Source organism: Phragmites australis, chromosome 14, assembly GCF_958298935.1.
Source record: "Phragmites australis chromosome 14, lpPhrAust1.1, whole genome shotgun sequence".
Lineage (NCBI taxonomy): Eukaryota > Viridiplantae > Streptophyta > Magnoliopsida > Poales > Poaceae > Phragmites > Phragmites australis.
The window spans coordinates 22977606-23003921 of record NC_084934.1 but is presented as its reverse complement, the minus strand read 5'-3'; the positions used below and the strand labels follow the sequence as shown (position 1 = coordinate 23003921).

The following is a 26316-nucleotide window of genomic DNA, read 5'->3' as shown; positions in this document are numbered from 1 at the left end:
GGAAGGGAAACCAAATTTCATGAGTTTCAAAAGTGTTTTACCGAAGCTCTAACCTTCGAAGTATCACCAATAAGTTTGTATACTACATCTGTTACGTAAGTTCCTCGCGATCCTGGAGACCGCATACAGATGAATCGATCCAAACCACTACTACTCGCGAACCTGGCGGATCCAACTCCACACATCATAGGGACGCCAAGACGAGAAAGATGTAAAAGCCGAGACAATGCCCGTCAACTCCAGATGTCGTAGAATGCTTCTACACGAGCCTATCCGCCAACAGGAGCAGTTAACATATAAGCATACTCTACAGTTTTGATGCTCACCCCCAAACCACACCCGCAAAACCCCAGGGGCTAATTGCTTGCTCGTAGGGGTGATCCTAGCGGATGCATATAATTTTAAGAAGAATATATTTTGTTATCTAGTATTAGTATCTAGTCATCATCTAAACACGCTAGACAACCAATACATGAGCTTTGATTATCTATATCTATTACCTGACGAATATACATATACACATTCGGCTTAGCTTGAGAAGCTTCCAACCACACCCTAACCACCTTAAGCTTGGTCTGAGAAGCTTCCCACCTTCAGCTTGGTCTGAGAAGCTTCCCACCCCAACCTAGCCCAACAAATAAAAACTCTTAAATCTCATTCAGATGGTTCTACTTATCAGTATTACGAATTTATCTTCATACGAATAACTAATTGTGAGCAATCAATCATAATTTTAACTCTTATATCCATTTATATAAACTCAAATTCAATCAAATAATACTAAATCAATAATAATAAATGGCTAAGTTTTACCACAGGGCACTCAAAACTGTGAGGCTTTTGCTGAGACAGATAAAACCATCCTTGCTGCTGGACACTAAATTGTGTCTAGCAGCAAATATACACGATTTTGTAATGTCCTACAACAAAGATCAGTTTTCAGTCTCAGGAAAAGCAACACATTTTGAAGATATTGTGGCAAAAATTACCTTAATAAATATACAATAGTGGGGGGGGGGGGATAGCAAATTACAGGAAAAATAAACAAGATACTGACAATACGAGAAACATTGGCTATCAGGAAAATGCCGCTACGTTAACCGACTATGAAGTCTGATCACAAACAAATATTGGGTCAGAAGCCCGCAGGAGGCGTCGAGTTCAACCTAATGTTCTCCCCCTAATATTGGTTAGCAGACTTCTCACGGTGACCACAAAAATATTCCTTGACACTCTTATGGGGGCTAGCTACCTGCTTCAGCCACAGCTAACACGGCCATTCGGCAATAATAACTTACAACCAGTACCAACTCTGAACAAAATGGGTGCCCATCGCCTTCGAGCTCCTCAAATAAAACAGTCATGCAGCAAGTACAGGCGGAATCTGAGGGATCTTTCCAGTTTATCGTCAAAAAGGCTGGTTGGGTACTTGGGGTGCAAATAAAGTAAAATCCTTGGTCACAGCACCCATGAGTTGGCAATCTGTTATCAGAAGAGTAGTTCAGAACACAATATTACATCAATATAAAGATGTTTATTGATGTATTTAACTGATCATACTATCAGAATTCAGTCCAAAAGACTCGTGTGCGTGTGCACGTGTGTTCTAAAACACCTGGACTAGAACAGACTTACCTAGTAACAAGCATCCTTGTGCCTACATGAAGGCATCCAATTTTGATCGCTTAAGATGCTGTGGTCTGAAATCCTCCAACTTTAGATTGGAACTTGACTTAGCCTCATTCAAGAATGAATCCCCTTTTCCTAACTTGATGGCCTCTAGAACTGCCCCAAGGATATCAGCTGCAATACCATCACGTACAAGGTACCCTGGTTCTTCTCCACCTTCTTGAATCAATCTACCTACCTCTTGCAAGGGCAATATGTTTTCCTGCACAAACCTCGCAAGAAGTCGTCCAAGGTACTCAGTGGCTCTAGGAGCATCACTTAGAGTATCTTCCAATGAAGCAAGAACAAATGCAAGGCTGCAAAATAATCATAGTCAGTAAATAGTACAATGTGGATAGAAATTGGTAATAATAAGAAAAAAGAATATAAGAAACCACCTACCCATCAATGAGTTGTCGCTTGCTCAACAAATCATGTCGACCATTGCAAAGGCTGACAAAAAGTTTAGCCAACAACTCTCTTTCCATGTCTTTTCTCTCAAAGGAATCATTTACCCAAAGTGACACAACAGAAGGATAGAAACTTGGAGCATTCAACTCCTCAATACATAATGCAACCTCCTTTTCATCTTTTGCACTGCCCAAACAGATTCATATGTTAGCAGAGAAAATAGGACAACTGCAGTGTTAGAACTTTTTCTTCATGACAGAGCAAGAAAACCTGACGATTCAGCAATGAAGAAATATAATATAGTCCCGATCAGAAGTCATTTTAAGGATTTGTGTTGGTCAAATTTTTTTATCTTTGATCATCAATATATATTAAAAATAATATAGATTGAAAACATAAGATTGATGCTGCTGGAATCATCATTAACAAACATTTTCATAATATATAATCATTTTTATTTAAAGTAGCATATTTTGATAGAAAGTGCTAGTCAAAATGTCAATTTGTAGACCGTGTCAATGTCCTTAACGACTTACATTTCTGATTGAAGGGAGTACTAAATAAAACAAATATAACAAGAAAAAGTCTACAATGAATCCATATACTTCATAAACAAAGAACATGTTTGCAGATATCTCTTAGGGTAGAATTCTCTGGAAATGGTAACATGTTCTATGTCATGCAATAGTTGTGACATGTTTCATGAGGGCTAAGTTTCATAATTTCTGTTTCTAAATGTGTGAACTTCAATATGTTAAGACCATGTGCCATCCAGTCTCAGAAACACGAGTAAATCAAATCTGAAATTTGCACAGAAGTGAGAAAGAACCACTAGGAAGCAAAGAAAAAGAAAATCAGTGCACTGAAACACAACCTAATACAGCATTCAGAAATAAGATACTGAAACAACATATTTGGTTCAATAGCAGGAATCCCACACGAATGTGTAAATGTTTAAAAGTATTACCTATAATATTCCCGAATGGCAGCCACAGATTTTTCTCTCAAATCATCCTCAGAGTATGATTTAATTCCTGAACGGCCTTCCTGGCTAGCAGGTCTGTGTGAAAGTCCAGCAGATTGAGTAGAAGCTGCTGTTCTACCAGAGGTTCGATCTGGAATTCTTGAACTAGGATCCTCTCTTCCAGTTGATGATGTCCGATCAGCCACAGAGTTATACCCATTAGAGCCAGACACCATCCTGCGATGGTCAACAACAGAAGGAAGTTCAGCATTCGATGCTAGCGACTGCCCTCTTATGGACATACCCCTAGCAAGGCCACCTTGTGGCCCAAGAGTGATAGGTTCATCCTTGACGGGACGCTGGGGAAGAGGAACAGTTCTATTGTCAAACTGACGCCTTTCATCAAACCGGATGTCCTGTGAACCGAATCCACGTGAATGTGGAGGCATTCCTCGAGTGCTCCCTTGCTGCGAACTTTGGGATGCTAATGCCGAGCCACGTGTGCCATAATCCATAGGTGGTGGTCCTCTTCTTGGAGCGGAACTAACTGAACCACGTCCTAGCCTACTTGTTTGAGCATGTCTTTCCTGAGCTGCATCCCTGTGAACCTCCTCAATCTTCTTGGGGCCTTCAACTTTACGTCTCTGTTGCCATTTATTTTTCCTCAGGTCAATTGAATCTCTCAACATAAACCTAACACGAGAAGACAACTTCTGACTTATTGACATCTTCTGCAAGATATCAAAATAGGCATCCATGTGTTCCTTCGCCTTTGCATGATCTATCATCTCTCCAATTGTACCCATCAATTTGCATAGTGCTTCAATGTTTTCTTCATCGGGATCTTGGTAATTTCCTAACAGTTTTTTAATGCACTCGTGCATGATCCGTTCCGTCAACATCCTCTTTTTGTACAATTCTCCGATTAACCTAATGTTCCCAAGCATGCGCCTTCGAGCACGGATTCTCTTTTCCTCCCTTTCTTCTTTGGTTTGCTTAATCTCACCATCCTCTTCTGTTTTATCAGCTTCAGCTTCTTCTCTTTCACCCCTCTCAAACTCCTCTTGGCATTTGTTCAAAAGCAATCTCTTGAATGTGATTTTTTCGTTGTCCTCACTAAAGTCTGGCAAGGCACTAGCCAAATGGACACAAAAATTAGCATACATTTCACAGAAAGTTGGTTCCATCAAAGCTTTGTCAAATATCTGTGAAATGACCCCTGTAAGAGTTGCCACATTGTCAATGTTGACTTCTTTAACTTGTTCAAAAAGTTTTTCAAAGTTTTGAGGAGTCAACTTATTAAGAATGCCTTTCAGCTGCCTCTGTTTCGCCTCTTCCTCGTCTGAAACTTTGCCAATAACATACTTTCTCTCTGCTTTGTGCATTGTTTGCATGGGTGTGACAGGAGAAGGCATCAGACCTTTTTGCTGCCATCTATCTGCATCAGAGCCGCTGCGAGGTATTTGAGGTCCAATGGATTGCATCGGTCCTACAAGAAGTCCACCACCATGGTGACTTGATGGTTGACCACGTGGATTCCTCAAAACACCATGATTAACTCCGGGGGCACCACGGTAATTGATAATTGATGGACCATTTGTCAAGTCCATGTGGGTATCAAGACCAGGACTGAGAGGAACACCTGATTTTGTCCACCTATCGTCAGCCATGGCAGCACCACGGCGATCTCCACGAGAACCTGGCCTGTCGATCCCCCTTCCAGGACTAGGGTGAGGCTCACGATCAACAATATAGGACTTTCCTGCCAAATTATTCATAAGAGCATTGGCAGTGGCAACATCATTTAGCTGAAATCCGAAAGGAAGACCAGTACAGTGCTGTGATAAAGTTAGCAGAAAATCCCGTGAGTATTTCTTCCTGCCATTAGCTTCAGTTGTATCTGAATCTAATACTTGTGTGACGCCAGCCTGATCTCCAGAATCTGAACTTTGCAGCTTTGGAGTAGACATGTCTGCTGCATCTTCCCAGTCATCAGGCTCAACTTTTTTCTTACCATCATATGCAGATGTATTGACCTCCCCTTCTGATTCATCGGGCAGCACAGTTGCATCAACTGTTGAAGAACTATCAGCATCCTCTGCAGTGCCGATAGTTTCTAACTTTTCCTCTGGTCCCTTGTATGCGTTATAAAGATCTGAAGTCCCAGCGGCATCAGCTTTAGAAAGCATTTCCTTTCTCTTCTTCTTCTTCCCAGCTGTAGACTTTGTCCTGGTAATCTCCACACCAGGTTTTTCCCTTGATACTGGTCGACTAGAAACTGTTGGTGCACCACTTGGTTGATCATCTACCATACTTTCAGATTTTTGTGGCGCCTCTGATGCAACTAGAGTAACACTAGAAACAGCTAAAACTGTTTCCTGACTAATATCTGAGTCACCTTTATCATTGGCACTTTGAACATCAGATTCCGAAGTTTCAGAAGTTGTCACAGCCACAGCATTGCCATCAAGAAAATCTGACAAAGTTTCAGAATTCTTGGATGGACCATTCATTATATCTTGTTCCTCAGATCCAGATAGTGTTGACTCTTTCAGTGACTGTTCCTGATCGGTTACATGAGGTGTTGCATCTGAATTATCAGTGTTAGGAGTCACTGCTGATGCCTGCACACTCATGTCCACTGCAGATACTTCAGGTGATTCACGTTCAGTAACATCGGAAGAAATATCATCCTTGCAAGGATCTGTGGGAACTTTGTGAGTTCGCTTGCTTTCCTCACATTCAATAGCAGAAACAGCAAAGCTTTCTACTCCTTGAGGCTCACCGGTACCCTCAGAGGCTGGTTTTGCAGAGCTCTTATCTGTCCCAGGAACATCAACAGCTGTCAAGGCGAATGAGTTAGAAACACTAAGAGGCACACCGTACAATTCTGAACATATAAAGAGCATACCATTTACAGGTGTGCTGTCAACTTCAGCTGTACCAGCCACTGGAGAAATCCTACTTTCAGACAGTGCAACCATTGAGGCAGAAGATGAGCTGGTGTTCTTAGCTTCCAGGTGATCACCACCATCACCCCCAACCTTTACAGAAGTTTGCACCTTAAAATCTTCAGCAGATGAAGCTGGCTGTACAAATACAACATGAAACATTTTAGCAAAAGCAAATGCAAAACCAGACACAATGCAAACATAGTGTGCTAGAAAGAAACAGACAGGAAACAACGTACCTGTGGTTGTTGAGACAAATTCCTGGCGTCCTTTTTAGTGGCATTCTTCCTATTATCCTTAAATGATTCAGTCCTTTGAATGGTTTCTTTGTTCTTCCCTTCAGTTCCGGACATAGGTGAGACTGAATTCGCAACAGGAGACACTGTCACTGAAGTTTCTGGTTTTACACCTTGAACTGGTAAGGATTGGCTCACCACAGTGGGATGCTTCTCTGACGGAGCTTTACTCTCCTTCTCATGGGCTGATTTATTAGAAACAGTGATCCCAGAAACAACTTCTTCATCCTTCTGCTGATTTGGTGCAGCATCCTCAGCTGGCCTTAACTTCAGTGCATCTGATTTGCCTGGTGGCGCACTAATTGTGACCGTATGAGTCCCAGATTTTTCTGTTTGCAAACCACCAAGGTATGGTTTAACAGTGATTTGGGACTGGCCAGGTGCCACAGGCCCTGCAGATGGGCTGATGTACGTCATTGCTTGCCCAGACTGAGTGACAGGATAATTAAACCTAGGACCAGAGGATGCAGTAGCAACCTGGCTGACGCCAGTAGTAGGAGGGTAATAGATTGATGACTGATGATAAAAGCCCATAAGAGGATTGTAACTACTGACTGGCTGGGATTGTGGTGTCAAATTAGGTGAAGCCCTCTGGCCAGAAGAGTCCATCCTCTTATCAAGCTTCAACTCTTCATGAGTGTCTGGATGAGTAATTTTGACAGTAGTCTTCCGAGTTTGAGTATATTGTGGTGCGATGCTCATAGGAATGTTGCCCAACTGAGGTGGAAATTGATGACCAGCTGAAGAAACATAACCGATACCCTGCCCTTGCATCATTGCTTGCTGTTGCAATTGATGGATAGTCGGGACATATAGCTGCTGTGGAACCTGCGGTGCATTACCGCCAGTCAATCCCATTGACATTTGCAATGAGCTAGGGACAACTTGTGGTTGCATCTGTGGACCATGACCACCAAACTGCAAGGGAACTTGTGGTTGCATCTGTGGACCATGACCACCAAACTGAAAGGGAATCGACATGGTCATGCCAGAAATTGACTGAACAGTGGGCCTTAGGGGTGCAACATTAGGGACAGATGGAGAAACGTGCACATCTCTTTTCACTTGTGATGAAATATGAGGGTTGACGGAGTTAGGATGGCTAGAACCAACAGCATCCTTTCTTGTCTGTTGCTGCTGCGGCTGCTGTGGCTGCTGCTGTTGCTTCTGCTGAAGCAGCGGCTGCGGCTGCGACAGCTGCTGCTGCAATTGCTGCTGTTTCAGAGCTGGTTGTACTGGCGTAGAAGGTGTACCTTTAAGTTCCCCCAGAAGTGCCTGAACAGAATATACAAAGAAAATAGAATCTTTTAGAATATTGGCAGATAAGAATGTCTATCAAAACAATATCAACAACACAAGCAAACAAAACTGATTGCATGAAGCTCCTGAAGGTAGATTACTCATAGGAACATTAGCATTTTTGCGAGTTCTAGCTAAATACTGTCCAACAAACAGTCACTAAACTGATGAAAACCAGTTAAAAGTTACAACAGACCAATAAAATAATAATTATCAAAGATCAGATAAACATATTTGCAAGGAAAGGACAAGATACCTGATTACGTTTTTGCTCGTCTAAGTTTGGCGGAGCGGAGCTTGTCCTAGCAGGAAATTGCTATACAAAAGTTTATTGAAATTAGACAGAGAAGTTGGGAAGCAAAAGGTGACTCAGAAAATATAGATGCATGTTCCAAACTGCAGCAAAAGGGGATAACAGAAGCATACCGGAATCCCGTTCATGTTTATACTACCAAACTGAAAGTTAAATCCCTTGGGTGGTTCCCCTGAGAAGAAGCAAAACAAAAGGAAAAACATAAGGCAGCTAACAATGCAGCATTGCATGCGTATCTAAAACAGGTCTGAAGAAAACCAAGCGAAGACGATGTGCAACACCAACATGGATGGTCACCATGTATATGCATTACTTGAAATAGCTTCTAACATGTAAGAAAAATAGAGCCAAACCTTTCAATGGTCCCTGAGGAACCGGTGGATTGGAGCTCTTGGGTGGTACCCTTGGGGCAGCATGAGGAGTATTTTTTGGCAACTGCGTATTTGCAGGATTCTCGGTAGCAGGTGATACCGATAGTACTTGAGGATCTGTCCAGTCAAAAAAATACGTTCATCAACCAAAGAAACACATCAAGTCGTGTTTCGCATCGTTCCTCAATCGTAATCCACAATAGCAGAACAGGGCTTTCGACTCACCGTGGTGCTGCGGCCGTGGCACTGGGAGGGGAATGTGCGCTGCAGCATTCTGTGGTGAGGGTGGCGGGCGTGCCGGCGTCTGGAGGGGTCTGGGCGCGGGAGCGGGCTGGAAGCCGGTGGTGTCAGGCTGGCTCACCACCCTCTGGTGCCCGCCATGGCCATTGCCAGGCTTCCTGAAGCTGCAATCGAGATCCAAAAGTCCCATCAAAACCTTTACATCCGTGCCGAGATCAAATCAATAGCGCAGCAGGCAATCAAAATCAACCATTAACATACCTGCGGTTGGATGAGAGGGGAGGCTGGCCGGAGGGGCCCCCGCCGCCCTTGCCTGCGCCGCCGACTCCGCCTCCGCGGTGGCCGCCGAAGCTGCTGGACCGGCCGGGTCTCCTGGCGTGCCCCTCGCCCCTGTCCCCTCGCTGGGACATAAATTCCTCTCTCTCTCCTTTCCGATCTCCTCCTCCTGCTGCTGCTGCGAGCTTCCCTGATCCAATCAACCACAAATCCACCACCCACCAAAAACAGATAAAACACCTGAAACAAACAAAAAAAATCCACGAACCCAACAAACCCTAGCGCTAATCCCCCTCGGCGGAGCGCGGCGGCCGAATCTCGACGGCGAGCGGGCGCGCGCAGGTACGTACCTGGGGGCCCCGGGGGCGGCTGCACCTAGGGTTTGGTCGTGGCCAGTGCGAGCAGGCGACACGAGGGGGACCGAACGAATTGTGACGGGTTTGGGGAGGGGAGGGGAGGGGAGAAGTGGAAACGAAGCGAAGAGGGACGGGGTAGAGGCGTCTAGTAGTAGCGGCGGCAGCAGGAAATCGATGGCGATACGATTACGGACGAAACAAAAATCATAACGCGATTTCAATTCGATTTAATTTCGTGTGTATAGTAATTAGGATTAGGAGGAGAGAGCTTATGCGGTCAGGAGATTGAGAGTCCAGAACCTCCAGATCGGACGGACGGGGCTGGGAGGCTGGCGTCCGCTCGCAGGGCCGCTTTGTTCGCCTTGGGATTAGTTGTGGGACGCGTGTGTGCGTGCGTGCGCTCCCGGGACGACTCCTCGTACCGGTTCGCATTTGACACGGCTCAGCTGGGCTGGACCGGGCCGGGAGGGCCTGCGCGATGTGAAAGCTGCTGCTGCTGCTGCTCCAATTTGGTTCGCTTTTGCTGCGGATGGATGGATATAATAACCAGAGATGGAGTATGGTAGGGATAGGGGGAATTTTCGGTGCCGCGGTGAAATATTACGAGATTGAAAGAAATACCCGGGGTGAAAGCATCGTGTTGGGCTGACACCGACACGGATAGATAAGATGATCAACAATGTTCGGGCATCAAGTTCCCTTTGTCGATGGTTTTGATGAGACGTATCTAATGGCTTGTTTGATTAAGCTAAGATTTTTGGTTTTTTTGGCTTTTGGCTTCTAGTTTTTTGTTATTGGTTTTTGTAATAAATTTTTAGCTCCTCCACATATCAAAAGTTAGAAAATCGCATCTCAATCAGCTTCTCAGCTTTTAGTTTATTTTCTCAAAAACCAGTTTTTTAGTTTTTTTAAAGTCAGCTCATAATTGGGATGTTTGGTTCAGCTTCTAGCTTCTGAAAAGCAGAAGTCCAGAAAAAACAAACCAAACAGACCCTAGGTGGAAACGAAAGCAGTAGAGTGTCAGGGTTAAAGTCTTCGACTAACAAGTGTTGTTATGAACGAATGGGTTTTAAAGATGAATTAAATGACTTGATTTTTTTATTAATTCCATAGATGTGATTGAGTCATGTGTTTGTAGAGAATTTAGAGTCGTTAGGAGGCACTAAGGAAGCAGGACAGCCATGTGTTTGCAGTGGCGGGGACGGTTGTTAGGGTTGGACAACAGAGTAAAAAAGTTGCAATGTATAGAGTACAAATTCATATACATGCAATAAAATGTGGGGTTGTCGATGGGGAAGTTGGCGGAAACTCGTAAATTAGAAAACCCCTTCTTTTAGTCCTTGTAGAAAAGAGAAGGAGTTGCCTCCATCCAAGTATTCTATGGCACATCTTCAATCTATGTGGAGTTGGAAGTGGGGATTCAACCAAACCAGTGTTGACTTGGTTTTGAAGGTCGATAAATGAATCGAGAAACAGATTGAGAGGCTGACACATCGAGCTTTGCTAAACATTTCATTGATAAACTCAAATACTATTTTCATCTTTGGTGGTCTTCGCTGCGGTGCGGAGCAATATTACCTGGTAGATATTGAGAAACCAAAACTAAACTTTTTTGAAAGGGAAAGCAAACCAAAATTAAACTGAAAATTTGAACACATGGTAGCGATGATGGCAACAGGGAAATATTGGGTGCAAATGGACTATCTGGTACAATAGTGCAAACATCAAACTCACACCGTCATATCATCATCCCAAGGCAAATGTTCATCCCAATATCCCACTCAGACGCCCTTTTGCCGCCGTGTGGGTTTTTTTGTGTAAAAATGTTTCATTGGATGAGAGAATCCTACAAACTTGGACGCGAGCCGCTAGATCAGAATATGATGGTTGCCATCTATTATTTGCACATTTGCACCAGATAGTCTATTTGCACCCAATATTTCACCCACCATAGCATAGGTGACTCCATTGCTCCGCGCCAAAGTTTTTGGCGCGGTGATCTTATTATTCCGCACCAAGGCGATTGGCATGGAGGAACCAACTGAACCAGGCCAAGGCGATTACTTAAGGGAGCAGAAGTAGTGGTCGAGGCATAGCAGGGAGTGCACAAGAATCGTACCAGGAATCTACCAAATTAGCCACATTGACCAATCAAACTCGTCATGCAAATTAGGGATAATAGATTAAGCTCACAAATCGTCAATGATATGGTTCACATATGATTCACATAGTACAATCATCAACGATTACATATTAAGCTCACAAAATAGTTCACAACATTACGCCTAACAAATAATAGATAAGTCCAACGCAACCACATACCTAGCCAACTAACCTATAATACTAATCGTCCGCCCTATTATAGATCAACTCATCATCAGCGTCGTTGTCATCATCATCCGGGATAAGCATAGGCAAATTAGCAACAAGTGCATTCCTTGTCTATATTTGCACCACCTTAGCCATTGCCTCTTGACCCTCCATAGCTATCCTTGGACGACATAATTCTATCACCCTTTTGCCTTTCCCTTTATCCTCTTCCTCCTCCATCTATTCACCATCGGAACTGTACAACAAATCCTAAAAGTTACAAGTAGCACCATGGCGCTGCATTCAAATTCATGATACAAGGTACATGACATCTAATTACATCTCATTCAAATTGTAAACAAGCAACCATGCCTAGTTTTTACCTTCATCATCCTTTCACAACGGAAGTAAGGAGATCCTCCTGAAGGTTCACAAAGCATGCTTCACTTCCCACAATTGTATAATGGAGGATCCGCTACACGTTTTCCCTTCAAATCCGATTTCTCTTTATAGGTCAGTTTTGGTGGATTTGGTGGAGGAGGAACCCAACGAACAAACTTGTCATATGACTTCGAATACTGAGTAAATTGTTTCACCTTCAAAATCCTAGGGTCATACATTTCAGGCCCATCAATCCATTGGAAGAAGTAGCACATCTCCCACTCCTGTAAATTACTAAAACATCATGTCAGCAAAAGTAATGTCATATGCTTCTACCCTAACCCAAAACAATATACACTCACACGATAATTCTTGCACATGTAGTACGCAATGCCAACAGTATTTTTATGTAGGGACTGAAGGACCACAATAGGCTTATCACAGTCACAAGTCGGGACGGGAAGAGCGGGAGGAACGGGGGCATCCTTACAACTAACATCGTGATACTCCTTGCCGATGTGTGCCCACTTTTACTTATGCCACAAATGGTTCATCGTATCGTACAATTGCATAAACACCAATCCATTACGAATTTGACATGCACCAAACTTAGTTACCATCTTCTAAAACATCATTGCACACAACTTCAACCCATCACAACATCATATTATACGGGTATTTAAAAATAGTATCAAATTTTGTTCTAGAATAAATATTCATACATATGCAACCTACATTACATTTCTAACCATTCCAAACCATAATTCATCAACTAGAATGGTCTATTTCATACCACAAATTACATGTAGGGTTTCCACTCAAACCCACATGAATATGGTAGAATCGGAGGAGAAATTAAGGGAAGATGGACAAGTTTACCTTGACAATCCGATTCCAATGACAAATCACAGTTAAAACTAACAAAAATACGGATTTGAGAGAGGGTGGTTAAGAGGGAGGGAGAGGGGAAGCCATCTTGTGTGTGACTCGGTTGGAAGAAGACTGGAGGATAGAGAAGGAGGACGGGCCCGCACGGGGCTTTATGAGTCGGGGGGGTCCGCGCCAAAGCTCGTGGCGCGGGATACAAAAGTTCCACGCCGGAGTTCTTGGCGCAGAGCATGTGCCATGTTGGATCCCCTGTCACTATCGCTCCTCGTAGTGTGCCACGCTGGCACCAATATCCGTGCCATTACTACTGGCGCGAACATATCTAACATTCGCGCCAGAGGCTCTGTCACGGAGCCGAGGGCTCAAAACTGAAAATAGTTTTGCCACCGATCTATTTTCCAAAATAGTTTAAAAAAGATCAAAACGAAAAAAGGGACAATTGTAAATTTGCCACTGTTTTGAACCGTTATTGCAAACTTACCATTAAAAAATTACAAAAATACCACCAGAACTGTCATTCGAGTGTCATTCTTAAAAATAAAAAACAGTGGCAAATTTGCAAATGCCAAAAAAAAAACACCACGACACCACATATTTCCTGTCCTTCAACTCCGGAAGGAACTACTCGAGATGATGATTTGGGCTACGGAAGAATTTGCATTGACTACAAAATACAAATTATTACTCGGAAGCCTAATGACTACCATTATGGAGTTTCGAGAAAATTCTTACTTGGATTATCGACTCCCTGACATGCTCAAGCAAGTCACATAGTGCTTTCAAGACGTCTTCATAGCCTCAGAGGTTGGTTAGTCAGGAGGTACTTCACCCTCTTCAAGACAACTTCCTTACTACAGGTGCGAGTAGTGGTTTTATTTGAAATGAATTAGAAATGACTAAATCTCATGTCTCTTGGATTTGTGAGGCTAAATCGGGCACGTTCCTCTTTGTGTTTCATCGTGATGCGAACATTGTGTACTTATTGCTCTACGTGGATTATATTGTTCTGGCCATCTCCTCCAACAGTCTTCTTCGCAAAACAATCTCTACCCTACAACTAGATTTTTCTATAAAGGATCTTAACCACTTTCACCATTTTTTTATTTCTGTCAGCTATCAAGATGGTACACTTTTCTTTCTCAGCTTCAGTACACTCTGGATATATTAGAGCATGCTGACAAAACCGCCTACAAGCCATGCAACACGCATGTCAACGCGCCCTCCAAACTCTCTAGCTTGTTGACGCTCTGCAGTATTTAACTTTTACTCGATAGACATTTATTACGCTGTGCAGTAGGTGTGCCTTTATATGCATGATCCTCACGAGCCTCATCCTTCTTTGGTGAAACACATCCTGCGGTATCTTCAGGGACCCTTGAGCATGGTCTATTCCTTCACCGTACCTTTTTGGATGAGCTTGTTGCTCACTCTGATATTGACTGGGTAGGCTATCCTGACACGCACAAGTCCACCTCTAGCTACAATCTCTTTCTTTAGAACAATCTCATCTCATGGTATTCCAAGCGGCAACATACTATCTCCTGCTCCAATGCGAGGACAAAGTATTATAACATGGATAATAGTGTCGTCAAGGCTAGCTGGCTACATCTAGAGCTTCACAATTCTGATCCACCACTTCACCAACTCAGTGCATCATCAGCATACGAAGCATATTAAGATTGACTTACATTTTATTTGTGAGCATATCGCTCTTGGCGAGTGTGCATTCTCCATGTCCCAACATCATCATAGTATGTATATATCTTCACCAAGGGTCTGCCCATATCCGTCTTTATGGAATTTAGATCCAATTTGAATATTCATCCTTCTACCATTCTGACTGTGGGGATGTTAGACATATGTGTGCACAACACAAATGTGTTCCGCGCTACTTGTCACGCCACATATCTCATGTACCCAACCGGTCTCGCCCTACTTATCTCCTAGATATTTTTTTTATACAAACTAGTTGTTGAGATAGGGAAGGACACACTTATATATGTAAGCTATGGTTCATCAATCAAATCATTGCATGAAATTATTCCACTTTCACTTTGGAATAAGGACGATGAACGTTTTGTTGATTTCCACAGAGAAAAGAGCCGCTAACTAGATTCTTGTTTATTGTAGGGACATGCTGCATGTTCTTTAGCTGCACAATCTTTCTTGAAGTAAACTTCAGATCTACCACACCAACACGATGAACAGAAGCAAATGACCGATTCCTCATTCGGACGAAAGAATCCCGGACCACCTGATAAGAAGAGAACAATGAGATATCAGCACACACATGAATATTGGCCTCTGTATCAATCCACCAATTAGACTAAAACACTGAAAACACTGAAGGTAAATTACCATATCCTACAGCTTTATTTTCAGCTTCGCCAATAGCCACCACATTGGTAATCTTTGAGTTCTGCTTTTGTAGAACCTTTCTTCCCTTGCGGTCTAGACAGTCCTTGGCGAAGTGCATAATCTCATCGCACACATAGCAATGTAGTTTTGTTGTGTTCATCTTTTTCTTCTTGAAGGTGATGGTTTTATTTGGCTTATTATATTTCACTTTGTTCTTATTGTGAAAGGAATTTTGCACCATATTGACGTTAGTCTTTCTCCTCAACATCAAGAGATGTCATTAAACTTTCAACAGTAATCTCTTGTCTCTTGTGCTTTAGAGCAGTGAAAAAGTCTCTCCACGAAGGAGATAACTTAACAATACTGCATCTAGCTACAAACTTATCGGGTATATTGATCTTGAGGAGTTTGAGTTCCTTTGCGATGCACTGAACCTCATGAGTCTGCTGACTACAAAGCGGTTTTCAACCATCTTGTAGTCATAATACTACTCCATGATATATGGTTCACTTTCTATATTTAATGCACCAAATTTAGCATTCAGTGTATCCCACAACTTCTTCGCGCTTTGTATGTGCATGTACACATCACAAAGATGGTCACCAAGAATGCATCCTACAAAGAATGTATTAGCATCCGTGAACGTCTTTTCCTGCTCAGTAGTAAGAGTTTCTTCCGACTTACCATTAGCCACCTAGTAGACATTCATAGCCGTTAGCCATAGAGTGACCTTGACTTGACATTTCTTAAAGTGCCCACTAGAAAACTTGGCTGGCCTAAATGTACCGACAAATCTATCCATTGCTATACCAAAATGCCTATAATAAGGTTTTTGGATTGTTAGAAAATAAGACATTTTTAGGTATAGTTTAATCTATAAATAATTCATGAGCATAAATTGGTAAACTAACACGCTCATATCATTAGAGCATAATCTAGACATGTGTATGATAGTATTACATATGCCTAGATCTAATATACTCGAAATTAGGGATCACATGAAATAAAGTACGAGTGACATAGTTTTACATATTGATCGTACGCTGTGAAGATCACTGATGATATAGGTTACACTATGTTGATGGCATGATCGATCCTGCTGACGACATATCAGATTTGTTGACGATGACAGTGGACAACGCCTAAATGACTAGGAAGATAAGCTATGCTAAAGAACTTGAGTAGTCATGTGGAGCGCTTCCCAAAAACCTTATTCTCCTCTCCTGGTGTAAGATCTCAAGAGCGAGGATTTCAGAGACATGCTCTCCCGGTTGTTGGTGCACGCTGATACCGGGATGAAGTAAACTACAGTGATAACGCAAGAATGAGAGAAAGAGACAAAACACTAATTCTTATATAGACTCACGTAATAAGAGTGTTTTTAAATTAAGAGCTACTCTCATTAGTAATCTATGTTGTTTCTCTAACGAGGTGAGGTCCTTAGATATATATAGTGAGAAAATATTCTATCTCCACCTCTATTGGTAATATGATATTAATATAAGTTAGACCTCATCATGAACTGCCTCTCTGTAATGTAAGTCTTTAAAATTTATTAAAATTTATTAAAATTATATAGGCCCTATAATACTAATAAAGTCAAACTTTCAACTCAAACAGAAGCACCTACAAATTTGACAACATCAGCGTTTTGAATTTGGGCTTCTTGCCTTTCAACAACTGAATTTCAAAATTCCGAACTTGAATTATGATTTTCCATACGAGACATGTCCTCCGACACGGGCGCTCAGTGGCTCATGGCAGCACGGGATCGTAGCTCTGCATCGCGTCGTCGTCGGCGGTCGGTCTCGGGGAGTAGGTGGTTCGCTATCTCCTGCAGCGGCAGAAGCTCGCTGAGGCCGGCGGCGCCTTGTCCGTACGTGCTGCGGCTCGCCTCCCGGCATGTGCTCTGTCCCTTTGTACTCAGATGCCGCGGCCCGCGGGCTCGCCTTCCCCTTGGAGCCCGACCGCCCCGACGGCGCCGAGGTGGCTTGTACGCCTTGCAGAGGACCCGTGTCACCAGTCACTACCGTGTTCTTTCGTGACGATCCCCGTCGCCGTCTTCTCCCTGTACGAGAACTTCTGAAAGTATCCGCTGGCGCTTCCCTTCACCTCCGAGCGCCAGACTCGACCCTTGCCGTCCGCGGCGACTGTTCACGAGACTGTATCAGGGTTAAAAAATTTATGGGTGACCACTCAAATGCTCCGATAATATAAACCGACCTGTTACTACATTTAAATTAAAAAGTTCAAAATAAAAAAAATTAGAAAAAATCCTAAGAAAACTAAAGACAATTCTAAGAACTTATGCGAATTTTTTTAAAAAAATAATATCGTTTGCATCATATTCTATAGGGAGAAAGTTTGAAAAAAAAACTTGAAACGTGTAGCTCATTTATTAACTCATGTTAAAGAAAAACTTAACATGCAAACACATATTTTTCTAATGTTAGATGTATCTTAAGAGGATCTTTAAAATTGATTCACTTCATTTAGAGTTTTATTGATTTCTCCATAATTTTTACAAAGTTCAGAAGAATAAAATAAATATGTTAACTAACTTTTTCTTATCTACCATTATTTTTCCTATATAAAGCATAGTATAAGTAAACTAATAAAAGTGGATTCACTATTTTGAAGGCGTGATAGGTTAGTTATGAATTAATCTAGTTGCAACACATTTATACAAACTTGTATGTTACAATAACTATTTCATGAGTTTATGTATTTTTAAAAGACATAGGATAGGTAAGAAGACTAACAAAATCAGTTTCATGATTTTTGGATTAGCAAAGAGTAAACTATACATTAAACTTGGTTTAACAAATACATTTTCTCATAGAAAATATTCAACTTTTTATGAGTATAAATACTTGTATCATGTAGATCATGTTACAAGGAAACGAACAAAATTTGTTTAACTTGATTTGAAGCTCAAATGAATTAGTTATTGATTTTACAAGATTGAGCCGTATTTTTTGTTTTTTGTTGAACTTCACTGAAATTCGAGAAAATCGCTTGATAAATCGCTAAATGCGGTCGGTAACCGGTGCAAACCGACCGATTACCGACAATGCAAAAAATGCGGAAAATTCGGTCGATAAATCGCTAAATGTGGTCGGTAACCGGTGCAAACCGACCGGTTACTGTTCGGTCAATTTGATCCAAATTCTCGCTGAATTTCAAATTTGATCGAGTAAATTTTGAACGAATTCTTACCGAATTTTGCCCAGTTGTAACTGAATTTCCGATAACCACCGGCCGCGATTTTTTGGTAACAGTCGGCGGCCGGTTTTGGTTGGCAAAACGAATTTGTAAACCTGGCCCTGCATGGGAATGCTTCCCTCTGTTCAAGGCATTTTTTTGGTACTGATGCGAATGGGAGGTGAACTGGAGCGGATTGTGAATTCTGTGTCCAACTGAACGATCGCCCCTTACGCACCTGAAGTCCTGAACGTCTTTTCTGGGATGCGTATCGTATGATCGGGCAACAGCTGAATGCATGGATCGATGTCGACGAAGTGAACCCCTAGCAGCATTGCAGCATGTGTAATTTCATGGTGCTTGCTTTGAGATGGGCACAACGAAATTGTAGCGGCCAATTTGCCATGCGCTTGTATGGTTCAGTGCAATGCTAATCAGTGAAGGTGTAGTCATGAAACAAACAACATGAACCAGTTCTTATTTGCTATTGCTGCAAATTCTTACCTAAAAATAGGGCTGGGCAAAATCCTGCAGTCTAACCGTGTCGAGAAAACGGTGTTTACTTTCCTCCAAAATTCATATAAAATCTTGTGCTTGAAATGAGACCTTAGGCCATGTCCAACCGTTTCCCTTCGAAAACTAAAATCCTGTCGAGAAGAAATTTTTGTTCCCTTAAACGCTCCAACGGTTTTCCTTCACGACGAAATTCCTAGAGTCATTTCTCTTCAGGACGGAATTCTCTCCTTTCCCTTGGCGATTTTTCTCGAAGGAAAGCTATCGGAGATAAGAGAAAAATAAAGAGAATGAGAACGAGAAAGAAAATCGGGAAAGGAACGAAATGAAGGAAATATGATTGGGGATGATCTTAGATAGGCAGTTCCGCGCTTGAATTAAGCAGTATGCAATTTCTATAATGAACCATAAGATGCATGGAAGATGACATATACACAGAAGAACACTTGCAATACAATCATAATTCAACGATGAAAGGTTTACTGTTACTTCTGTACATATCAAGTTACCAAACAAAGGAAAACTGGTCATCGAATGCCTGGAGGACAAGTGGACAACTAGCCTAGCTGAAGTGCAATACGACAGCCATCCTTGCAGTACACATCAGCAGCATACACCAAAGAAGCCCCGAGACGTAGATTTGGCCCTGCAATCAGATGTATGAGAAAACAGTGATATACAATGCGATACAAAAATACTTACTTTCAGAGACTCATTAAAAGTCACTATACTGAAAGTTGAGCCCAGAGTTGGGTTCGAATGCTTAAAGCTTAAGCCTATTGGTGTGCAGCACTAAACAACAATGTAAGCTCACAAAGTCCCATAACAGTGAAATTGCAGCTCAAAAGCTAGCGAACATTTTACCAGGCATAAACATTAACATCCATCTGAAATTCCGAATGCATAAATGTTAATTCATTTTTTAAACTAAGTTTTTTGTTTTGAAACTTAGACAATGTCAAGTCATAACTGTTCACTTATCAATTTGCCCCATATAGCTTGTCAAAGGACGTTAGTACAAATTTCTTTAGTTCAACGTTCAACCAATTCAATCATAGTTCAAAGGGGAAAAAAACAACCAACGGTATACTTGACAATGCTCAAACTGCTGATGTAGTTGGACCAACTATACGATAATCAAAATGGTGGTTTGACATGATAGAACTGATCTTGTTTGTATTATGTCCAAAATGCCGCCAGGATTGTATCTATTCCATGTTAAGCTATTAGAGTGAAACACCGCACAAATAAAAGGCAGTGTTTCCAAAATTGGCATCTAGGTGAAAAAAAAAGCCTAAGTTAGGACTCTAGCAGGGATGCGGCTATGTGTTCTGTACTCTTAGGCAGAGCAATCTATAGTGGGTAGTAACCACATGACAAAACAGACTACGACTACATAGAAGCCCATCATTTTTCACATTGAGTGAAACAATGAAAAACTAGAGATGTATGGCATGGAAGATAAACCCATCTTCATTACTTTTAAAACTGTTATTTGTACTTTCTACTCTAACAAAGTTATAAATGGCAAAAAATTACAGATATACTAACTTATGCAATAAATCAGAAAGGATGCAAGCATGCTCATTGAAACCAGTCATTAGCACTTGTAGTAGATAGACCTAGTAACAAGCAACGGGGTGAAGAAGTAACTCGATCTGGAGTAAATATAGTTCGCCATGTCGAAGGCACAAATATCCTGGGAGAAGTAGCTAATACATTTGCAATTCCAACTCACTAGAACACTTTGGTCATCTATTATCTTATTAAAACAAAGTTAAAAGAAGTCGGCTCCTTCACCCTCAAGGCCTAGAAATTACCACGTTAATTAGAGAAAAAATAATCTAGATTGGAGTCATATATGAATATGCGACTCAATGTGGAAACATACATTGCATGTCTTCTGTAGACTCCTATCACGGCATGCATGCACAACGCTTTAGCGTGGAGGCTCGAATGCCTCATGGAGGAGAATATATACAGATCCTAGAGCAATAAACATGGAATCACTGAGAATTAAAATATCAGTTAATCTAAGGAAAGAAAGAAGAAGACACATTCTTTGTCATACGAGAGGAACAAAGAATACGTCGTGAGAGGCGTGGAATCAATCGAATGTCCGGCATCCGACCACCTTCTAGATGTCGCTTCTTTCTTCCATGGCTTGCGGTGGCTTGAGGGTGAAAGGCAGTGGTCCTGGGAGAGAGAAAGCAAGAAAGTGACATTTCTCTCTCCTCTTCTTGCCAAATCGCAACACCTTTGCTAGCTTCAGCATGCCTACGAGGGGGTCGGGCAAGGTTAGCAAACGTTGACTTTAGAGCGGCTGCCAAATACCTAGCGAGGTGGTGGTGCGTAGGCCCGAGCCAGACCAACGACCTTGATTTTGGAGTGGCGCTGAGGGGTTAGGCGAGGTCAGCGACTTCCAAGATGGAGCAGCTACACATGGGCTAGGCAACGACCACGGCACATGACTCGGTGATCTACTTGCTCCACCTCGGAGAAGTCATCTAGATGCCTCAACCAGAACACAAGTTTCAGGAGGAGTCGGTTGAGGAATCACCGATTGCATGGAAGTCGTCCTGAAGACAAATTTCGTGGGATTTCTTTGCTGGTGAAGGGAACCATGGGGAACAATGGGTTTGTCACGGGTGTATAGATTGGAGGGAGGGATACTGCAAAGGTTGTAGTTGAAGGAAGTGGTCGGACGTGATCCTGGACCTCGACGGCGCGGTCGAACTGTGGTCGGAGCAACGGGGAGGCAGGACTAGAGAAGAGGTAGGAGATAAATTGATTTATTGCTTAATCCCAAAGTTAGCCATGCACTCTGCATAAATAGCCAGAGCCACCACCTAACAATCAGACTCTAACCTAAACCGACTAGCTATCAAATAGGAAACCTGAATCTAATCTGAACCGAATAGTAATCAAATATGAAATCTAACTAATGCATATCTCTAAGCCTGATTTATTTCCTTCTGTGCCGCGCCTTCTTCTTCCTTCTCTGGTATGCCAGGCCCCACATGACAGGGTTGGAGGGGAAACGTGATTGATGGGGCACATCGTCTCAATAGTAATTGTTTGAGATTCCTAGGGTTCCCAATGAAAAATTTTATAACATAGAGTGATTCATATCCTTTTAGTGGCTAAAATAAATGATAAAGAGGAAAAGACATGATAAAATAAAAGGAGGGTGAAAATCAAGGAACAAAAGAAAAAGGAGAACACGTGCATGCAAGAGTTGCATGTGTGTATGAATTTACACCTCCATGCATTCATGCCTTGATACATGTTGAGGAGAAGGGCTACCCACACATCGATAGGAAAAAAGGTTTTGATTCCATGACAAGGTTTTGTGGGGGAAGAGGGCGAGGATAATGTCACCGTCTTGGTCAAGAACATGGAGACACAATTGAGCAGTTGCTATCGGGGAGTGCGTAGTTGAGACAGTCTTGGGTGAATTGTACACAATAGATTGGATCATTTTCATCAAGGATCTTCTGCCAGATGGAGGCCAAGCCGTCAAGGAGAAGGAGTAGCATCATGAACACGAAGGAGAGGAAGACACTGAACTTGGCATATGTGAACCAAAACTTCTTTTGTAGGATGGTGGTGACCATGGTATGAACACTAAGGCGAGGTAGACGCTATACTTGGCATATACGAACCAAGACTTATTTTGTAGGATGATGGCAACCATGGCAATACACACTCAGGCGCAATAACGAGTACAAGAAGCCAGCACCATGGAGCACATATGATCCGCATGGTACCTTGGAAGGCGACGTAGATAGCGGTCAAGAGCCTGCCTACAATCAGGTTAAGGTCTCCACCGTCGTAAGGTATAGCTAGGTGAAGATGGTGGCATTGAGGCCGATGAAGCCTTTAAATTCTTGACGCGGATGAGGTCTGGGAGTTGGTGTCCATGATTATGTATATCTAACAAGCCAAAGGGGCGGCACAACGTGGACACAACTGGTAATGGAGAGGAAGATCATGGGGTAGACACCAAGGTTAGCATTAGCCCGTGAACATATACAGGGGTATGTCTATGCTTGTTGCAAACTGATGGCCTGATCAACATATATGAAATCCTACTAGATTATAGGCCTCCTCATGATACTACAATGCAGATTCCTCAAGTAAAAGAAGGTACTACCGTGCATATTCACATGGCAATACATATAGTTAGATATCATTGCATTTTCTCAGATAAGCAATAGTAATATCTATTATCAGATTATTGCTTATTTGATTGAACACAAGATATTAGTACGATTCATATAATACGGAATTATTTACAATACAAAAATGATGTTATCTTTTGAATATTGACTAAACTGGAAGGAAGCAAAACAACTTGAAACAAAAAGTTCCCTAGCTATCATCATAGATATGTTCTCCTACAAAAACCCCATGGTTGGATCTTTGTTGTTGGCCAAATGGATCAACTATCATGTACTTAAGTACAATTGAAAATGAATGTTGAATTGTAGATGATAAGCTAGCTATCCTTATGAGACTATTCGTGGTAAAAAACACTTATTTGATAGCTTAAGTTGATCCTTAACCACTTAATCAAAGGAAAAGAGGTAGCTTACCATTTATTTATATGCTTAATGGGTTCTTATTATGTGAGAAGTAAGGATGTAAAATTATTAGTCTTGGAAAGTATCACATGGTAGATGCGATGATGATACCTGCGCAATTGCATGGGGCACTGCTAGTTGGTGGTTAATGTGAAGTTTCTTCCGTTATTTATCTGAAGTCTCAAAATAGCATGCATGTTGCAGTGATAAGAAGCAGATGTTTTATGCTTATCTGAGTTTCACAAGCTTTCTGATCACATGGTCTGAACTACACATCATCTAAACACCAAACAACACACAACAGTAAGAGCCTCAATGAGGACTGCTTGCAAGAATAACTAGAAGGGCAAAGCACACTAGCATCAAACTAAAATCTTCACCATATTGTACTGTCTTAATTGTGCGCAAAATACAAGTAAACAAAGGTATGAGCATAAGCTTACCATTTCATATGCTTGGTGGAGACAAAAATGGTGGGTGACCAGCATACAGTTCGGCATGTAAGATTGAGCAGCTAGTCTGACAGAACCACTCAAGCTGCAATGTCTTGACCTCCAGCGAGAAACACTTTATGTTTGGATCCTTGGGCAAATGTATCATGGACATGCCTTCTGGAATCCCTTGTAGAAGCAAATATCCCCCGGCTACACCCACGATGTCATAGCGATGCTTTACAGGCAACGGGATTACCTCCTCAGACTGCCATTGATTTGCAATCTCACCATCGTTTCGCAAGATGGTATATGAGAGGTGAACAATGTCATGTACAATGTTATCGCGGAGAGAAACCAGGCCAAGTTGTCCATCCCCTGCATCCACGACGGCAATCTCTCCTCCCGGGTGGTCCTGTGGGAGTTCAATAGTGGAGAACTCCATCCCACTCGTGTTGAGCACAAGTAGCTTGTCCCTCCGATGCATCAACCAATAGAAGCATCTGCGCACGTAGTACCGCTGGGACAACTCAGAGCCTGAAGCAGAAGCAGGATTGCCCGGCCCTGTGATCAAAGCACTCCATCCGTCAAATGTAACAGCATGCCATTGTCCTACACCTGATGAGAAGACGAAGAGGACCAGCTTGGTTGCGCATTGCGCCAAGCAGATCACCCTGAATGACGAGCCCTTGTCATCCTCGGCGGCAGGGGAGAGTACGGGCTCAAAATCGACGATGTCCGGCTGATGGACGGAGGCGGTTAGGTCGACAGGGATGGGCGGGAGCAGAAGGTAGCGCCGGTTCAATGGGTCGCAGACGGCAAGGTCCGTGATCCAGACGAGGTCGCCACGATTGTAGCCCCTGCCCTCGGGGACGCCAGAGAGGAGGAAGCGGCCGTCGCGGCTGTCGCGGCGGCGCCAGCGGTGGGGGGAGGGGAGGAAGGAGAACGAGAAATCGGGCGCGTGGGCGTGGGCGAAGGCGCGGGCGGCGGCGGCGGAGGGGTGGGGCGGCTGCGCGGGGATGAAGCCGTTGGCAAGGATGCCGATGAGCGGCGGTGGGTGGAGGGCGTGGTAGCGGCGAAGGAAAACGTGGTCGGCAATGACGCGGCGGAAGTGGGCGCAGACGGTGGAGGCGCGAGCGAGGTCTGCAGGGGAGTCGAGGTGGAGGAAGATCTCCCTCAGGGCGTCGTCGGCGAGGTCTACTGGGGATTGGAGGCGGCGTGGGGTTAGCTGCGCCGCCGAAGCCATGTCGGTGGAGATGGAACACCAGAATTGGGGTTTTGCGGACTACTCTGCTCTACGGAATTTATGGCCTTATGGGTTTGTTTGATTGCAAGCTTCAACCTTTTCTCCTAAAAACTGGTTATATCTTAACTACTTGCCTATTATTTGGATGGATAATTACTCAAATTTAGCACAACTTCACTGTGTTTGCTATATGTCACGCAACTGAATCCATCCAAAAAAAACCCGGAGGTTTGGCGAAAAAAAAATAGACAATAAAGGTTACCGTTTTTGTCAAAATAGATAATATATCGGTGTATTTGTCAATGTAGCATATGTATTCGACACCTCATATCGAAAAATCGATTTCAATACCTGAAGCACCGAAAAACGATAGTCCCGGTCTATATTCAGCACATAAGGTGACGAATACGATACTGTTCACCATATTTGGTACCTCAGGTGTCGAAAACTCCCTATATTCGGTATCTGAAATGCCGAATATAATATAGGCTGACGCATTTTATCGCTTACTTCACGTATTATTGTGTGTAAATTTATTTCAACGTAATTCTATCGGTATTTTATTATTCATTTAATGTATTTGTGTAGGTAACTTTTTAGTGAAATAACGTTAGGAGGATATAAATTCTAATTTATCGAATAATAATATTTATGAAGTTTATCATATAACCCGACATAAAGATTACATATGTTGATAAACATTACATGAGATATATGATTTTTTATCGCAACACGAATGAACCCTAACCATAAAGAGATGATGATAACAAATGTTAGCATATACGATACGCCTAAAGACTAACTTAATAGCGTGTTGTTGCTAAACCAAACATGCCTTAGGAAATAAAAATAGACTACATTACAATAGATGCTCTCTACTGAGTATATCTAAGATATTTACCTTTTCATAGGGCATTGGGGTCCTCCACTTTAACGCGACGGGTCTTCTCCTACTTCATTTCTCTCTCTGCTTCGCGTGCCTCAGCCGCAGCACGCTCCTTCACTGCCTTCCTCATACGCTCAAGTCGTAGTTCCTCCTGTTGTTGCTCGTACTCCCAATGTTCGTACGCTTCCCTGCTCCACCACATGCTCATATCGACCCACAGCTTATGGTGCGTATTTTACTCCATGTCCAGCCATTTCATAAAGTAACAGATAGGTGGAGGAGATTGGACAAATAAAACAAGAGAAAAAAAATTAGTAAGACAGTGCATGAGATCGTACGGAAAGTGCTACATTAGTGATATACGTCGC

General features: G+C 42.6%; 2 protein-coding genes across 2 annotated transcripts; both read right to left on the bottom strand.

The window, feature by feature from the left end:
* Positions 1–1075: 1075 nt before the first annotated feature.
* Positions 1076–9347, bottom strand: LOC133890618 (eukaryotic translation initiation factor 4G-like). The gene is made up of 12 exons (XM_062331075.1): positions 9140–9347; positions 8775–8979; positions 8499–8677; positions 8256–8390; positions 8016–8074; positions 7846–7905; positions 6234–7565; positions 5955–6132; positions 3047–5885; positions 2071–2265; positions 1636–1985; positions 1076–1482 (listed from the first exon to the last, which is right to left on the bottom strand). The coding sequence occupies exons 2-11, from the start codon at positions 8921–8923 to the stop codon at positions 1658–1660; spliced, it is 5454 nt and encodes a 1817-aa protein (XP_062187059.1). The 5' UTR covers positions 8924–8979; positions 9140–9347; the 3' UTR covers positions 1076–1482; positions 1636–1657.
* Positions 9348–19345: 9998 nt separating this feature from the next.
* Positions 19346–25119, bottom strand: LOC133890991 (uncharacterized). Its single transcript, XM_062331662.1, has 2 exons — positions 23829–25119; positions 19346–19445 (listed from the first exon to the last, which is right to left on the bottom strand). Exon 1 carries the CDS (start codon positions 25060–25062, stop codon positions 23833–23835), a length of 1230 nt encoding a protein of 409 aa, XP_062187646.1. The 5' UTR covers positions 25063–25119; the 3' UTR covers positions 19346–19445; positions 23829–23832.
* Positions 25120–26316: the final 1197 nt, after the last annotated feature.

Bases quoted from the DNA above. Each gene is read 5' to 3' on its own strand.
- LOC133890991 (XM_062331662.1), bottom strand. From the start codon at position 25,062: ATGGCTTCGGCGGCGCAGCTAACCCCACGCCGCCTCCAATCCCCAGTA.
- LOC133890618 (XM_062331075.1), bottom strand. From the start codon at position 8,923: ATGTCCCAGCGAGGGGACAGGGGCGAGGGGCACGCCAGGAGACCCGGC. The intron at 7,906-8,015 runs GTATGCTTCTGT...ACTTTTGTATAG, and splicing joins TAAACATGAACGGGATTCCG to CAATTTCCTGCTAGGACAAG. The intron at 2,266-3,046 runs GTAATACTTTTA...CTGTTTGGGCAG, and splicing joins GCCATTCGGGAATATTATAG to TGCAAAAGATGAAAAGGAGG.